Raw genomic sequence first — 16,755 nt, forward strand, 5'->3', positions numbered from 1 at the left:
AGGTTGTCCGTGGCAATCGAGTACGGGTCGTCCCGGAGGACCGAAACTGCGGCCACGCGAACTACGCGCCAAGCCCAAATCTGTCATGTGTTGCTCTTTTCTCGGCTAACGAGATCTCGCGCTCCCGCGTCCAGACCCTTTCGAGCTCGGAGCGCTTCGGCAGCTAGCCGACCATTCGCTTCCTGGACCTCACGACCACGAGTCTCTTTCGAAATTGGCTGCAATGTGCCTGGTTCCGCTGTCTGTGCATATGCTGACAATGTCTGGAGCGCTCACGGCGCGATCGATTGAGTGGTAAGGAGCATGTTGTACAAGGATCGGCGAAGGCGTTCAGCTGCCGCTACTGGTAAGAAGGCGGACGACGAGGTGACTGTCCGTGTTGTCCGTAGGCGGACGGCGTGACAGGTGATGGGCCCATGGCAAATTGCATCTCGTCAAAGTTGCCTGACGAAGCAGCCTGCGGAGTGGTGACGCCCATCATGTTGGGCATCTGTGCTTGCGAGTGATGCGCATAGGAGCCCATGGCGTTCCCTGCACCGCCCGGCGTATTGGACGCCATGGATGCGTTTGCGCCTCCGATGTCATCCAGGAACTTTGAAAAGTAGTCGGTCCACGAGAGGTCCTCCAGCTGATGCTGCGCAGAGCCGGGATCATCCGTGTACAATGGCATGATACCGCGCGCATCCCCGAACGAGGCCGGATGGATTGTGGTCATCCGGTCCATCGTTGCATCCATCCCCGTGGCAAGATTCGCTCGAGGGGACGGGGCACCGTCCATCGGACGCATGCCAGCTGGATGGTTGCTTCCGTTGCCGCTGCTATAGACCCCTCCAGGAGCATGACCGGCTGCGCCGCTGGTCACAAATTGTCCAAAGGCCGCCGAGGTGATCTGCGTCTCGCTCACATTGCTGCCTTCGCTGATCGAGTTGCGACTGGGAGACATGGGCGCGCTCGGAATCGGCGACCAGCTGTGGATGTATGAAGCTGCCGAGATGGGATCGTTCGACAGGTGTCCTCCGCTTGCTGCACCTCCTGAGTCTCCATACTGTCCACTGACTCTTCTGTCCAGCCTCTCGTTTCGTGCGGCCATCCTCGCTGAAGGTGGCAAGGTCGGATCTGCACGAGGCTGCATCATGCCAGAAGCGGACTTCATGCCCGTCATGGTCGAAGGAACCACGCCCGACATGCGGAGATCGGCGCGTACCAGCATGCGACTGACCCTCTCGCGCTGATCCGAAGTCATGGTATGCATGGACCGCAGCGCAATGTCGCGCAGGATGCGATGTGCTCGACGGAAGAGACGCGAAAAGTAGCGATCGTCAAAGGCGGCAAAGATGCGCAGCGTCGATTCGACCAGATCATTGTCTTCGGCCAACTTGTCCACCTCGCGGCATTCGTGCCAAACGGTAATCATGAACGTCGCCGTGCTCATGAAGGCCTGCTGGAAGATGAAGACAAGATCGCTCATGTGGTCGCCCTCGTGCAGTGCAATGACGACGCGCAAGCATTCGCGGGCGTGGAAGACGCATTGCGGGTGAAGCATCTTGCGCAAGGCGCTGTGCTCGAGGAAAGGCTTGAGGATGTAGAGACGGATGTCGTGCGTGCCGCATTGCACCAATCCTGCCTGAAGACGGAATGGGCTCTCGATCGAGCGCAGATGGCTTGGAGTCTCGGCGACCCATTCTTCGAGCCGCTTGGACAGGATGACCATATCCTTATACTCGGGCATGGCTCTTTGCTTGGCGTTGCCGGGAAGCTTGCCGCGTCCGCTGCCGTCTTGACGCCAGCGTGGCGTGTAGAGGACATGCACAACATCTTGCACGATGACGTTGAGCTTGATCATGTGCACGAAGCCGCTCATGACGATGGGTTTGTCCGAAGCCGAACGCGGAGCAGGCGGCGGAATGGGTCCGCCGGACTCGTACTTGAAGAGAACGTCGTCGTCAATCTCGAGGGGCACTTTGACGTCGCAGTCCGAGAGCTTGAGCGCCAATGGACGACCCATGTTGATGGAGAAGATGCAATCCAGAATGAATGCACCCCAGAAGACTCGCCTTCGCAGCTCTTGCTCGTAGGGCGAAAAGCCTCTGTATGCCTTCTCCTGGTGCAGACCGATATCCTGCAGCGCACGAATGGCAACTCCGAGCACAGTCCAGCTGGCACCGGGGCCGATAGCACCATGCATGAAAGTTGCGGTCAAGATCATGACCTGAACGTTGATCAGACTTGCTGCGTACACTTGGTGGTAGAGGCGACTGGCGGCGGCAAAGTGGTCGCCTGCGGTGTCAGGGTCGCCGGAGTCCGCGAGCACGCGCGGATCGTTCGAAAAGCGTGAGGCGATGGCGAGGATGGTAAAGACAAAGCCTCTGAATGCAGAGTCCTTGTCGGCGCGGCCCGTGGCCAGGTCCCGTTCCAGAGACGGGCGATGGACGATGGGCATGAGAGGATGCAGCTGCTGGAAGAAGACGTCGAGCAGGTCTTTGATCAAATCGCGATCCGGGAGCGTGTAGCGTTCGAACCATTCTTCGGTCGCAGCATCGTCTCGACCAACGGCGACGGTGTTCTTGCGACGAAGCAGCTGGATCCACTCCTTCGAATTGGTGGGATAGAGAGGGCGAGGCGCCGATGCAGACGAGGCTTTGTCTCCGCTGTTGTGCCCGATGGCTCCAGCGGAGGGCATGGACGAGTTGGCTTTGGCGTGACGGGTGCCGAGGTGACGATGTGTCTCGTAGCTGATGCCAGCATGGTGACTGAGATTGTCGGAAGAGCGTTGTGCTCCAGCTCCAGGACTGGGTGGACGACTCTCGTCTCCGATGGTGTTGAAGAGCGTCATTGCGGAGGAGCGACCGAAGTAGCGCGGTCGACCATCTTCGACATCCGGCAGAAGAGCTTCCCTATCTTCGCGTTTGGATGCCTCTGCGGAACTGCCGGCATTGCCATTTCCGTCGCCTGCTGCATCCGCGTCGTCGGCGTCATGGCCATCGTGAGCGAATCGGACGCTGGCAGAGCGAGAGGGCAGCTCGTGGTCGTGACGAGATCGGCTCGCTTCACGGTGTCCGTCGTTTACTGCGAGCTCGTCATCTTCGTCGTCGTCATTCTTGCCGTTGCCAGAGTGGTCGTGCGACTCGAGAGACTGCCATGGATTGGCGTTCTGTGGTGGTGCACTGGACCCACTTGGGCCTGTGACATTGAGCTCGCCACGATCGAACTGCTGAGCTATATGCGGAGCTACGGAGCGAAGTGCGCTGAGGAGAGTTTCGACTTTGCTTTCGAGGATCTCGTATTTGCCTCTGGACCTGTCGGCATCGCTGCTGAAGGTGCAACGATAGTTGTAGGCAGTGCAATTGTTACAGGTGTTGTTTGGGTTGGGAAGACCTTCGCACTTGATCTTCTTGCGACGACAGGTGTCGCAAGCTACGACGACTCTTCTGCGCTTTTTGCCCTTTGATTCGGGTGGGCTTGCAGCATCGTCCGCCTTGCTGACTTTCGAGGCGGCTGCTGTTGAGGACGCTTTGGAGTCCGAGCTGGATTTCGAGCGCTTCTTCTGTGATGTTGCAGGAGAGCCGGAGGAGACTGCTGTTGTGCGCGGCGATGGTGCTGGGAGGGTGGAAGTGGATGGAGGAGCGGGTGAGTTGTCGAAGGAGATGCTGGATCGCCCGTTGCGCATCGAGACGAGCTCAAAGGCGACGTGCGCCTCGTCCTCGCTCTTGTATGACATTGCGATGACCCGAGAGAAGCTTACGAGAGCTGAGAAGAGTCAGCAACAGCGGGAGGAGCCGACGGATGGTCCGAAGCGTGGGAATGGTTGGCTATGTCATGTGATTACTGGACGAAAAGAGCGGAGCTGGTGGGCTTATGACTTCGATGGATTGTCGGCGGAGCCGGTTCACCTAGTGCGATAGGAGCGTTACAGGCGTCGTGTGTGCGCGGCCATCCAGCATGCAATGTGGGCGCGACGGATGTGACGGCAGTTGTCCGGATCGAGATCGAAGGCTATTTTAGAAACTGGCGCAGAGGTGACCACCGTTGCTGTGCCGTAGATGCTTCGGGAGAAGCTCTGTTGCAAGGATACGAGTGATGAAGATGGTTCAGACGGGGGACGTTGTGGAAGCAACACGGACAAGATGAGAAGCAAAGTGCAACGGCCTTTTGCGGGGTAAGCTCGCGGAGTCGCTTTCATCCTCCTGCAACCAGAAAGAAGCTCAGCTCGCCGTTTTGGGTGACAACTTTTTCATTTTGTGTTTTCTTGGCCCTCGATCTTCTATACTTCCTTCGCAAAGGGTCTCTATCTCCGGTCGAACACTCGGCGACAAGCCTGCATCATGCTCTGTCCACAAAGCCTACCCGAACGAATCAGTGACGAAGGAGGCAGCTTGTCAAAGAAGCGGAAGGCAGACATCAACTTCGGCTCAGACAAGTGGGTCGAGCGGATTCATGGCTCTACGCGATACCATCCAAAGATGTTTCCAGCGACCAAGACGCTCGAGGAGCTCTTCATGGACCCTTTTGGACCATGCTGGCGTCGTCTCAGATGCTGATTCTGAGCTTGAGGGTGATTCTGTTCTTGTTTGGAGCTCCAGAAGCAGGCTCCGCGAGACTCTGCCGGGATATCCGGTCTCGCCCGTTTCCTTTTCCTGTGCCGCTTCTCTCCACACGAGTTGGGAGCGGCTGATGCAGGGTCCAAACGAGGCAAAGCTCAGATCCCTTTTGCTGTTCCGTGTCGAAGTCTTGCCCTAGTCCGTCTTGCATCTTCCGCTCTTTCGTCTGTCATCACCGCTCAAAGACCAGCAAGAATGTCGTTGCGTATAATTGCCACTGGTGGGCATTCTGGGCTCGGATACGAAGCGCTCAAGACACTCTTCGCTTCTGTGAATCTAGCGTCGGGGTCCAGCCTGACCTTGCTGGTTCGAGACGAGAAAGCATCTCACGTTGAGCGAGCTCGTCGGGAGCTGACGCAGCAGTACAAGGCCGCCAAAGCTACAGCTGGATTATCTTCAGCTTCCGAGCTTACAGTCGAGGTCAGCAGTATGGACCTAGCTTCTCTGCCATCGGTTCGGAAAGCGGCTTCCGCGATCAAAGCTCAGCTCAGACAGACTCCACCAGCGCCATCAACAGGTACAGACATCTTTCTTCTCAATGCTGCTGTCGCCAAGTCATCTCGTGAGACTGTAGCGGATCAAGATCGCGCTTCGGGCAGTGCATCCTACCCTTCTGATCATCTGACGAGCGCAGACAGCCGCATCGAGACCACCGCCTGCGTCAACCACATCGCCCACCTCATCTTCATCTCCTCTCTCATCCTGACCATCGCAGAAAACGCGAAGAATGGTCGCAAAACACGCATCGTCTTCACTGGTAGTGCACTTCATCGCTCCGTCAAAGACCTCGCCGTTCTCGACGGCTACTTCTCCGCATCTTCGCACGCAAGTACTTCGCCATGGACGCTGCGAGAGACATACGCAGCGTCAAAGTTCCTGCAAATGCTCGGTGTGCGGGCCCTTCGTCGACGTATCGATGAAGCGCTTCAAGCTGCTTCGGTTCCAGCGGGGAGCGTTGAGGTTGTTGTGGTGCAGCCCGGCTTTGTGCCTCAGACAGCACTTTGTCGCGAGTCCGGCTTGATGACGCGGCTTGCCATGTCGTATGTGCTGCCGTGGGCGCCGTTCACCACGAGTCTCGAGGATGCCGGCAAGTACATCGCTGATGCGTGCACCATCGACTTACCCGCGTCCGAGGCAGGGACAAACAAACACGACGGCTTTCATTCTCAAGATACTGTCGTACGCTCAGCACTTCTGGAGGTGCATGCCAAGAAGCAGCGTTTCGGCACGCTCGATCCGCGTACGGGAGACATCGAGCTGCAGGACAAGTGGTGGCCTGCTGCATGCGAATTATCGTGATGTCACCCAGATCAGATAGTCGCTGGGTAAGGGCTCGGATTCAAGACTCAGTCGCCTTCCTCGATATCGTTGCCGCCCATGGTCTGCTCCTCTCTCGCCAACATTTGTGTTGCCAGCTCGATGCCCTCCAGTTCGCCTATTGTCGGTCCATCGTCTTCCGTCTCACCACTCTGGTCCTCCACCGTGCCCACTGCGTCGGTGCTCAGCACACTCGTGCCGCGCGGAGCAGGAGTGGCAGATCCTCGCATCGGACTAGGTGAGCCTCCCACTTCGCTTTCTGCCGGCGTCGCACCACGGAAGAGCGGGGTAGACCCCCTCCCGATGCTGGCGTTTCGGCTCGATCGCTCCGCTGGCTCGAGAGAAGTGAACCGCCCTTGCACTGATCCCGAGCGGTTGTTGGCAATGCCAGGAGTCATCGATCGTGGAGCAACCGAGAGCTGACGGATCTCGGTCGTCTTTTTCTCGCCAAAGAGCTCCGGGTGGGCTGCGAGAGTACGTTTGGATGGCTCGACCACGAGGACGAGGAGCTTGCCGAAGCTGTATACGCCAGGAGATGAGAAGGAAAGCAGGATCAGCTACGTGTCTCTGGACAGTCAGGAGTAAGGAGTGCTGGACATACATTCGAAAGCCAGCATACTTGACATGCAGCTTTGGTTTCATCTTTTCTTCGTCCTCTTCTGTTATGATGATGGGTGCGTCGTCCGCAGCATCGACGCCTTCGTGAAGCAGCGCAGTCGCGTCTGCTGTTGCATCATCAATCGCTAGCGCAGCTGCAGGATCCGGCTTGACGTCGACATCATCTTGAATGCGGACCCGCTTCGATCGTCGACTCCCTTCGCTTGCTGTGCTGCTGCCGGCCCTGCTTCTCCGTGTGCTTGTGCTCGCCGGCGGTGGCATCGAAAGAGCATCGTCTTCTGCTGCACCTCCTCTGAAAAGTGCACTGTCCTCTGCTCCTGACAATGTCGCCATGCTCGCATTCGACGATGAAGCTGCCATCTCCTGCGCCTCGGGAGAGTCTTTGATCCTCATAGGCTGATCGCTGCTCTCTCCATCCCTGACACCTGTTCCTGCCGCGACACTGGCCGCCCTCTCTGGCGCTGGCGTCGCCCTCGGAATCGGCGCATGCAGATTTCCATCGCCTTCTTCCTCCACCTTGACTTCGCCGAGAGTCGGATCGCTCGGAAAGATCAGACTCTTCTCCTTGAGCAGCACCGAATGTCGGTCGTCCATCCTCCTGAAGAAGTAGGCCACCTGGAAGTCGCGATCCGAGTAGACATCGACTCGCTCCTTCTTGCTCATGGCCGAGAGCTTGCCAGATGAGTCGGACTCTTTGCGAAGTTTCGGCATGATGCGAGTGCGAAGGATCGAAAGCACCTGGGTGAGGATCGCCGGGTTGAGGTTCATCCATTCCACATGGCGGTAGTCCAGGTAAAGAATGGTTTGGAGGACGACGTAGGGCGAGGCTCGAAGGTAGAAGACGTTGCGCTGGGTGAACTTCTTGCCCTGTATCGCGCTCATCTTGTCGCTGTGACAGCTCGCAATGCTATCGAGGATGTTGGTGAACAATGGAGCAACAGCAGAAGCAAGCCTTCATGAATGAACAGCTGAGCACCCTTGAAGTGGAGGCTTTGGGCTGCCCGATGCTGCAGCCGATCCATTTTTTGACTCCGTCCAAAAAGTCGGGAGACCCTTGTCCGAAGCCGAAGCAAAGGGGAGCACAGACCCTTCGCTCCTCCTTCTTCCCCTTCCACACCTCGTAAAATCAACAGGAGGATCAAACAAACGATGCCATCCTCGAAGCGATCCAAGAAGGTGGCCCCTTACGGCTTCTGGGAGTCGCCCATCTCGACCGACCTTCTCCTCCAGAAAGCAACGCCTCTATCCGAGGTGGTCGTGCCGGCCAACTCCGAGACGGGTCAAGATGTCGCCTGGATCGAGCTTCGAATGAGCGAGTCCGGTCGCTATGCCCTCATGCACTCGTCCGATCTTACCTCCGGAGACGCCACCGAGATCACTGCGGGCAAGTTCAGCTCTCGATCCGGAATCCACGAATATGGCGGTGGTGCGGCAGCGAGCCTCGCCGACGGAAGCTTTATCTTTTCCGACTACAACCCGAAAGCATTCGATGTGCTCAGAGCAAGGAAGGACGAGGAGCCTCAGGTGGTGACGCCGGAGAACGCGGCTCTCCGATATGCCGACTTTGGGCCCCATCCTACCGATGCGAACCTGTGCCTTGCCATCCAGGAAGATCACGCCGAGGACAAGCCTTTGACCGTCGTCAACTCGATCGTGCTGCTCGATCTCGCCTCGGCGCCGGCGAAGATCCATACCCTGCTGCAAGGCAAGAAAGCGGACGACACGTCCGATGCGAGTGGTCCGCACAATAGAGACTTTTACACTTTCGCACGCTTCTCGCCCAACGGCAGGTACGTCTGCTGGGTCAGCTGGAACCACCCGAGCATGCCCTGGTGGGACACGCAGGTGTGGGTGGCCAAGCTTGATCGCTCTGACCCCGCGTCACCCAAGCTTGTCTCGCCAACCCAGATAAAGGTGCCATCTGCCGAGGCGGGAAAGCAGCAGGTGCTCCAGCAACCCGTGTGGGCCATCCCTGCCAACCCCAGGGACGACGCAGCCAAGCTCTTCTTCGCCTGCGATGCGACTGGCTTCCTCAACCTCTACTCCACCACTGTATCTTCCGCTGGCGATGATCTCACTTTGACCGCGCCAGAGCCCGTCCTCCCTGAGCCAGTCAAACACGACTTCGTCGGTCCAGCATGGACATGCAACAACTCGGACTACATCCCTCTCTCCCCGGACCTCCTCATCGTCACCTACACCTCTGGAGCACGTGAGAACCTCGGTTTGATCAATCTCCGTCGTCCGCGTCTGATCCCGCTCACCACTCCCTTCGTCGCTCTCTCCCAACTCCGCCGACTCACCTCGACGTCGTTTGCGCTCCTCGCCACGCGACCGGACGAACCCTCCGCGCTCATCCGCATCGACCTTCGTGGCCTCGCTGCCAACAACTACGTCCTCCAGTCGTCGAACATTACGACCATCAAACGCTCCTCTACGCTCATCGCCGATGGCGTTATCGACAAGTCCTACCTTAGCGTCGCACGTGAGATTGACTTTCCTACCACCTTGCCGGATGGCACACCGGCCACGGGACACGCGATTATCTTTGAGCCCCAGAACGGCGACTACGTTGGTCCACGCGGCAAAGCCCCGCCGTGCGTGTTCAACATCCACGGTGGACCGAGTGCCAGCGCGGGGATGGGGTTCAATTTGCAGACGCAGTTCTGGACGAGTCGCGGATTTATGGTTTGCAGCGTGAACTATGGGGGTAGTACAGGGTACGGGAGGGAATTTTTGGAGAGACTGACGGGCGAGTGGGGGGTGACGGATGTGATGGATTGCGTGGCTGCTGCGAAGTACTTGGGGAGCAAGGCGAGTGTGGGACATAGTTTTGGGGAGTTAAGCGAGGCAGAGCAGAGGAAGGTGAGGGAAGAGCTTGCTCGATCGACGGAGGACGATGCGGTGGTGGAGGAGGAAGACCTGCCAGGGGGAGGAGTCAAGGTGACGATCCGCAACACCACGCCGGCCTGGTCGTGGTCGGACATTCTCTTGGCTGGTGCGTCTGTCGGCGCAGCATACTTTGGCATCACCTTCGCCCACACCGTCATGACCAACTACACGCACTGCATCCCGCCTCTCGTCCGGCCCACCACGACCTTTGCTCGACACGCGGTCAAAGCGGGCATCGCCGCGCTAAGCGTGCTGCCTTATGTGAGGAGCAAGCTCGGGCGGGTGACGAGCGAGTCGGTCTCGCTGTTGCCAGGGATGGGTGTTCAGCTGGCGACCACCCGTGGGCTGGTGCTGCACACAACGCTGTTCGAGCGCACCACCACGCGTTTGATTCTCGAAGACAGGGTGGTGGATATCTACGTGGGAGAAGGATATCGGTTCTTTAGCGTGATCGACTACCTTGCGCTAGCGACACGCACACAGACGGGTGCATCGATCGAGCGGGTCTTCCCTACGCTTCTTCCTCGTCTGGGCACCGTTCAACGGGTGTATCGCACCCTAGCGCCTCACATCCCCACCAACCACACCGAAAAGCGGGCTTCTGGGCAACGTAGAACCCTAGCCGATCCAAACGGGCTCTTGATTTCCGGCGGCAGCGCGGGAGGCTACACCGTTCTAGCGTGTCTCTGCTTCCACCCGACCATCTTCCACGGCGGCGTATCCCGCTATGGCATCTCTAGCCTCTCCCTCCTCGCAGCAGAGTCGCACAAGTTCGAATCGCAATACCCCTTCCAACTCATCGGCGGTACACCCGAATCCCATCCGCAGCTGTATCACGATCGATCCCCCCTCTACGCCGCCAGCCGCATCAAGGCGCCCGTGCTGCTGTTGCAGGGGAGCGAGGATAGGGTGGTCCCCCAGAGCCAGGCGGATGAGTTCGTAAGGGAGCTCAAGAAGGGTGGTGGTAAAGAAGGCGTCGATTGGAGGTACAAGGTGTACGAGGGGGAAGGTCATGGATTTAGGAAGGCTGAGAATGTCAAGGATTCACTCGAGGAGGAGCTGCGTTGGTGGCAGACACGGTGTTTGCGTCGCTAAAGTGCACACACTCGCAATCAATGTGAAGATCAGATGATGAAGATGGATTGTGTGAAGTGTTTAGGCGAACATGGATCCGCCGGTGACAGTGGCGCTGCGCATACCGGGGACACTGGATACGCGACTAGCTTTGACACGGTTGCCGACACCGCTGTTGACCGACTGACCGGGGATGGTTCCTCCTCCTGCGCCTAGGGTGAGCAGCGGATTGGCCTGTCCGATGACGGCTACGCTGGTTCGGGTGCGGCGTCGAATCGGGCCAGGACCGCCGGCGCTAGGACGAGGGAAGGCTTTTTTCACGGGCACGGCGCCGTCGGTGTCAACGGTGGCGGGGAAGACGGGGAACGAGGAGCCGTTGAGCAGTCGTGCGGCGGGAGCAGAGGCGGCTGTGTTGGTGGTTGCGCGGAGGGGTGGGCGCGGGTTGAGAGGTCTGAGCGGCGCAACGGGGGAGGCGTTGGAGATGTCGGCTTCGTCGGCGGATGTCCCGCTGGCCTCGCGAAGAGGGGAGAGCGTGGACGTGCTTGACACAGATCTTTTGGTCTCGGGGAATGCGCTTAGTCCTCTCGATGCTGTTCCGAGCGATGTGGATCTCGAGATCGGCTTGGCCGCAACCGAGGTCGCTGGCTTGACCAACTGCGCTGGTGTAGTGCGCCCATCAGAGACGTCCTCCCATTCAGCACCCGAGCTGCTACCCGCACTGTCTCCCGTCGTTGCGGAGTCCTCCGCAGCTGGACCGTGAGCAAGACCTTTGTCGTCGATCGATCCCTCACCCGCTTCGTCCGCCCAACGGAACTTTTTCTTCTCCTCGACCACGGGTAGGGCTACAGCAACTGGTCGGCTGGATCGGACTAAGCTCAGCCTCCGCGTCGCGCCGGCTGTGCTGACTCTGCGTGTGGCAGCCGTCTTTCGTGCTGGACTGCTGGTAGTGACCTGCGATCGGGCAGAGGAAGAAGAGGTAGGAGCCGCGAAGCTGGGTCGTGATGTCGAGGTGTTCAGGATGTTGCTTGGTTGAAGGGTGGAAGGGGAGCTCGCGACTTGCATGCTGGTCGAGCGAGCCAGGGGAGGCGCGATGGATGCTCGGCGAGAAGATGCGGCAGTGGCGCGGCTGAACCCAGTCGCTGAAGACGAGACGGATCGTGTCGAGCCGACCGGAGCAGCTGAGGAGCTCGTCGCGGAAGACGCTGAGCTGGCTGGCGCCGTAGCTGGTGATCGTCGCAAGGCTGAGCTGATCGCCGGCTTCGTCGTTCGTACTGCAGCTGTACTTGCTGTCGAAGGAGCAGCGGTAAATGCGGGCAAAGGCGCGGCTACGGGCAGCGCTGCTCCGCACATGGCCTCGAAGATCTTTTCGTTCTCCCCTGCAATGCTGCGCAGCTGTGATGCCAGCAAGGTGAGCGTTGATGAGATCTCTGCGGTGCCTTCACTGCTCGCGGTCTCGTTGGTTGCGGTAGCCCTGTACTCGAGCTCGCCGGCGACCTCTCGGAGTGCGATCGTGCTCCTCGTCGCTGCAGAGACCAGCTGCGTGGACTCCGTCGTTGAGCGTCGCAGCGCATCCAGAAGCCCAGTGAACTTGACCTTCGCCTTCTCCGCCTCGACCTCTGCCAGCATGGCGTTGCCCAGCGTTTGAACTGTCTCGGATGCCTCTGCATCAAACTTCTGATTGTGCGAAGCGGCGACGATGATGCCTCGCTGCATCTGCAGGCTATTGAGTAGGCTCCTTACACCAGCACACGTGGTCTCGTCCTTCAGCGCCGCTTCCTCGGCCGCGACCATCTTGCGCAGAACATCGCGTTCACCCTCGAGGTCGGATGGCAGCACCTCGTTTTTGCTGCTGAATCGCTGAAGGTCGGCTTCGACGACAGCCAAGCGTTTGCGCAGCTCCGCAAGCTTGGTCTCGGCAGCTGCCGTTGTAGCTTCGAAGCCTGCTTTGTCGGTTACGAGTCTGGTGACGTTGTCGGTGCTCTCGCGCATCCGCTTCTTGGCTTCGTCCACTTCTCGGCCCATCTCTGCACGTTTGCGCTTTTCTGCTGCGGACTCGAGCGTGCCTCGCTCGTCCAGCTTAGCGCGCAGTCGTTCGTTCTCCTCCTTGAGCTCGTGAATTGCCTGCACGTACTGAGCTACGTGACGATCGACGTTGATCATGTTGCGGCTGACCTTGGTGCGGATGTTCTTGGCTTGATTGGCGTACTTGAGCGCGTTGTGCGTCTCTTCGTAGTGAGCGCTGGATGGGCTGATGCAGACCACCATGACTGTTTTGCAGTTGCCACCGAGGGAGAACTTCAACAAGCGGGTGAGCTTGGAATTGCGGTAGGGGACGTGCTTAACCACGCCGCCCGACTGGCAGAGGGCGTTGATGCAGTTGCCGAGTGCGAGCAGCGACTTGTTGATGTTGGCGCCTTCTTTCATTCGCGCACCGTTGTTGCGCGTTGCAGAGGCACGCTCTGAGCCAGCGAGATCGATAATGTTGAGGGAGGCCGAGGTGGTCTGCTCCGTCATGCTGGCGGTGCGTGGCTTCTGAGTGACGTTGATCTGGAGCACGGCGTGGGATCGAGAACTGACTGCGTTTGCCTCGGTGGGACTCATAGTGCGTCGGAGGTTGCCTTCCTGCAGGTACTGGAGCACACTCTCTGGACTCTCCGGGATGAGCTCGGTGATGCCTACCACTGAAATACGGTTGTTCGCGTCTTCGCGAAGTGCCAGACCAGCACCCGGTGGTGTAGGCTCGGAGCTGAGCAGGTCGCGAATGGTCTCGTTATAGATCTCGAGATAAGAAAGGCGAATTTGGACGTCCGAGTCGTCGCGAGCGTCCTGGATGCGGGCGTAGAGCTCCTTCATGGTGAGAAAGATGAGGCCTGGGTCCTCAGGTGTGCCGCTGATCGTGTGCGTTTTACCGCATCCTGTCGCACCGTATGCGAAGACACTTGCGTTGTAGCCGTTCAGAATGCCATCGAGCAGCGGGCTGCAAGTCTCTCGAAAGACGTCGGTCTGAGATGCTGTCGAGTCGAATACGCGGTCGAAGGCATATCGAACGTCTTTGTTGCGCCTGGCACCGTGCGCTAATGGCCCGCTGCTGTAAAGTCGAGTGAGCGGGTTGGTGTCGGGAGGATCAAAGACGAGCACTTTTTGATCCATAGGCTTGACGATGGGTCGCACGAAGCGAGTCTTGAGTGTCGAGGTCGAGGCTACTGCTGAAGGTGGAAGCTTGTTTGGCGAAATGCCACCCGCGAGGCCCCCATCTCCGAGAAAGGGTGTGTGATCTTCATTCGGTGCAAGATGTGATGCCTCCTTCTCGCTGAAGGGACGTATTCGAACGCAAACGTTGATGGATGATTCCGTCATGGCGTTCACCTTTTCTGCGTCGGGAGATCAGTTCCTGACTACACGGTAAAGGGCGAGAATATGTCTCTTATCAGGCGAACGCGCGGGGATCCGGCCAATCCTATCCGTATCTCGGCCGCAAGGAGCAGAGGATCAGAGGAGCTGTTCGGTCTGCTCAGAGCAGTTGTTCAGAGCGACTTGAGCGTGGCGATAGTCGGGACCATGTGTCTGCGTTAATAGATATGCGCCGGGGCAGTGGAGAGATGCAGACTGAAAGCGAAAGGTCTTTCTGTACCTACTCTCTGTAAGATAAGGCAGGCGGAGAGTGTCGATAGATGTGAAGCGACGAAGAAGATACGTCGGCGTAGATGCGGGACATGTGACTGGGAGGAGCGGAAGTGTGATGAAAGTAGAGAGTGCGGAAGCCATTGATCTTGACATGCAAGCACGCCCTTTCTCAAATGTCACAACTTCATTTCACGCTCGTAAAAAGTCCAACATCAACCAACGCCTTCGCATGTCAGCGGCGAAGCCGATCGATTTCTCACTGAGCCGGCGTCTACCCGAATCATGCCAGATTGCTGCTTGCTCACAGTCAGACGCAGTCAAGTGTGACTGAGAACAGTCAGAGCATGGTATTGCAATGGCAGCGCAGCAAGTGAACCCTGACGGTCGAGAGCAACACAACCTCGAACATGCAGTGTCGAGCAACCCTGCCTGCCAGCCTGCCAAATTTGGTGAGCATCTCAACGCGTACCGCTTCCACCAAAATTGGGTGTCACGTGCCTTTCTAAATGTCTGAGAGTGTGAGATCGAAGCAGGACCCGAGCGCTCTTGCTTGGAAATCCGTGACGCCTGGTTGCAGCTCAGCTGAGCTTCGCCAAGCACCTTCCGCTCACCTGCAAAGTGGAGGCTTCTTTCATCATACACCTCGAGTTGGCAACCTCCAGCGCTCTTCTTCCGACCATCACATCTCGCAGCACCGGTTCGTCGCACCGTCCCAGCAGCTGTCAGACAGGCAACCCATCTGTCGTTTGCACTCGGAAGAGCAAGGCTATAGCAAGAAAATGAAGATCACATCGCGGCACATCGAAAAGGACGGGTCCGGCAGGATCACCATCATCCCGGAGGAAGAGTAAGTGAACAAGTCTCAGATGTTGCTTAACACTTGCCATGCGCACAAGCTGACGCCAATATCTGGCCTGCGATGATCTGACAGTGAGGACATGTACCACCTCTACAACCTGATCGAGCAAGGCGACCATGTGCGAGCAGCGGCCGTGCGTCGAGTGCAATCCGAATCGTCGACGGGCTCGATGGAGTCGCATCGAGTGAGGCTGAACCTCACGATCGAAGTGGTCAAGACAACTTTCGATGCGACAGGTTCGAGCGCGCCACCAGATCCGTCGGCAGCAGCGGCGGCAAATGCAGCGACATCTTCGACGGCGGCAGAGGAGGAGGTGAGCCGAGCTGCGGCAGTGGGCGGCTCAGGCGGTGAAGGAGCGACATTGCAAGTGGCAGGGAGGGTGGTGGAGGAGAACAAGCATGTCAAAATGGGAGCGTATCACACGCTGGATCTCGAGGTGAACCGAGCGCTCACCATCACCAAGCAGAGCTGGGACGCCGTGCATCTGGAGCGACTGGGCGAGAGTACCGATGTCAGCCAGCGCGCCGAAGTGGGAGCTGTCGTGCTCGGAGATGGCACCGCAGCTGTCTGCCTCTTGACGGGACACATGACCGTGGTACGACAGCGGATCGACGTTCCTATTCCTCGTAAACGGAAAGGACTTCCCGCGACAGCAGCCGACAAGGCCACGGCTCGCTTCTACGTTCAAGTCTACAACGCAGTGGTCAAGCTACTTCAGCTTCCGGCTCTGCGTCTAATCATCCTCGCATCACCCGGCTTCACGCGAGACTCGGTCTACGACTTTCTCTTTGAAGAAGCGACACGGCGTGGCGACAAGATCCTCATCGGCAGCGAAGCAAAGCGCAAGTTCCTCAAGATCCACTGCAGCTCGCCACACGTCCACTCGCTGATGGAAGTGCTGCGTAGTCCGGAAGTCAACGCACAGCTCAAGGACACCAAATTTGCACGGGAGGGTCAGTTGTTGGAACGCTTCATGAAGCAGCTTGCCAGCGACGAGCTGCGAGCATGGTACGGAGAGCAGCACGTACTGCTAGCTGCGTCGAGAGGTGCCATCGGCGTATTGCTCATCTCAGATGGGCTGTTCCGAGCCGCGGATCCAGCAAGGCGGAAGAAGTTCGTGGAGCTGGTGGAAGAGGTTCGTGCTCAGGGAGGCGAAGTGGCCATCTTCAGTTCGATGCATGAGAGCGGCCGTCAGCTCAATGCTCTGACGGGTATCGCAGCCATCTTGACCTATCCGCTGGACATCGAGGTGGTGGAAGAGGAGGAGGCGGAAGAGGCAAGGAACAAGCTCGAGCAGACGGCATAACAAGATATCACCGCTCTCAATCCAAAGCATTTCATCTCTCATCTCCCGCAACTCTCCGACGCATTGGTAATGCGCCGAGTGTTGAGCAAAGTCTGTCCGCCAGGAATCCCGCTGTGCCACCCTTGTTGCGTATGACACAAGGTTTGAGTGTCTGCTTTGTTCGCCCGAAACCAGTCACGTACCGCACAAAGCCAATGCATCGCTCACTAGCATGCTTGACATTATCACATTATCCTGCGATACTCGCCCGACGGACTCGATGATCGGTGAGGCACACGGGAGACTGAAGCGGGATGCGGATCTGCAGCCAGCCGCGAATCGAGCGACTGGGGTGTCAAGGTGAGGACACAGCGTGCAATCTGGGTTTGAGCGATGGCTGGAGACCATCACAGCAGCGTATCAGCGGGCTTGAGCGCATGATGGTTCGTGATAGCTCGGGGGTGTGTGTTCAGAAGTATGCGGGAAGT

The 16,755-nt window shown here is 58.3% G+C and overlaps 6 protein-coding genes across 6 annotated transcripts; 3 read left to right on the plus strand and 3 right to left on the minus strand.

The window, feature by feature from the left end:
* Positions 1 to 340: 340 nt before the first annotated feature.
* PSEUBRA_002614 (Zn(2)-C6 fungal-type DNA-binding domain protein) lies at positions 341 to 3,718 on the minus strand (the record flags this gene model as incomplete). Its single annotated transcript, XM_016437038.1, has 1 exon — positions 341 to 3,718. One exon carries the CDS (start codon positions 3,716 to 3,718, stop codon positions 341 to 343), a length of 3,378 nt encoding a protein of 1,125 aa, XP_016292523.1.
* A 1,075-nt stretch (positions 3,719 to 4,793) lies between these two features.
* PSEUBRA_002615 (NAD(P)-binding domain protein) lies at positions 4,794 to 5,897 on the plus strand (the record flags this gene model as incomplete). The annotated part of the gene is made up of 1 exon (XM_059464859.1): positions 4,794 to 5,897. The coding sequence occupies one exon, from the start codon at positions 4,794 to 4,796 to the stop codon at positions 5,895 to 5,897; it is 1,104 nt and encodes a 367-aa protein (XP_059321291.1).
* Positions 5,898 to 5,944: 47 nt separating this feature from the next.
* Positions 5,945 to 7,415, minus strand: PSEUBRA_002616 (uncharacterized protein; the record flags this gene model as incomplete). The annotated part of the gene is made up of 2 exons (XM_016437043.1): positions 5,945 to 6,434; positions 6,517 to 7,415. 2 exons carry the CDS (start codon positions 7,413 to 7,415, stop codon positions 5,945 to 5,947), a joined length of 1,389 nt encoding a protein of 462 aa, XP_016292524.1.
* Positions 7,416 to 7,682: 267 nt separating this feature from the next.
* On the plus strand, positions 7,683 to 10,520 carry PSEUBRA_002617 (GPI-GlcNAc transferase complex, PIG-H component, conserved domain protein; the record flags this gene model as incomplete). The annotated part of the gene is made up of 1 exon (XM_016437018.1): positions 7,683 to 10,520. One exon carries the CDS (start codon positions 7,683 to 7,685, stop codon positions 10,518 to 10,520), a length of 2,838 nt encoding a protein of 945 aa, XP_016292525.1.
* Positions 10,521 to 10,580: 60 nt separating this feature from the next.
* On the minus strand, positions 10,581 to 13,856 carry PSEUBRA_002618 (Kinesin, motor domain protein; the record flags this gene model as incomplete). Its single annotated transcript, XM_059464860.1, has 1 exon — positions 10,581 to 13,856. The coding sequence occupies one exon, from the start codon at positions 13,854 to 13,856 to the stop codon at positions 10,581 to 10,583; it is 3,276 nt and encodes a 1,091-aa protein (XP_059320693.1).
* Positions 13,857 to 14,902: 1,046 nt separating this feature from the next.
* PSEUBRA_002619 (eRF1 domain 3) lies at positions 14,903 to 16,288 on the plus strand (the record flags this gene model as incomplete). Its single annotated transcript, XM_016437022.1, has 2 exons — positions 14,903 to 14,970; positions 15,055 to 16,288. 2 exons carry the CDS (start codon positions 14,903 to 14,905, stop codon positions 16,286 to 16,288), a joined length of 1,302 nt encoding a protein of 433 aa, XP_016292527.1.
* Positions 16,289 to 16,755: the final 467 nt, after the last annotated feature.

The sequence above is a fragment of the Kalmanozyma brasiliensis genome, assembly GCF_000497045.1.
Source record: "Kalmanozyma brasiliensis GHG001 unplaced genomic scaffold PSEUBRA_SCAF2, whole genome shotgun sequence".
Lineage (NCBI taxonomy): Eukaryota > Fungi > Basidiomycota > Ustilaginomycetes > Ustilaginales > Kalmanozyma > Kalmanozyma brasiliensis.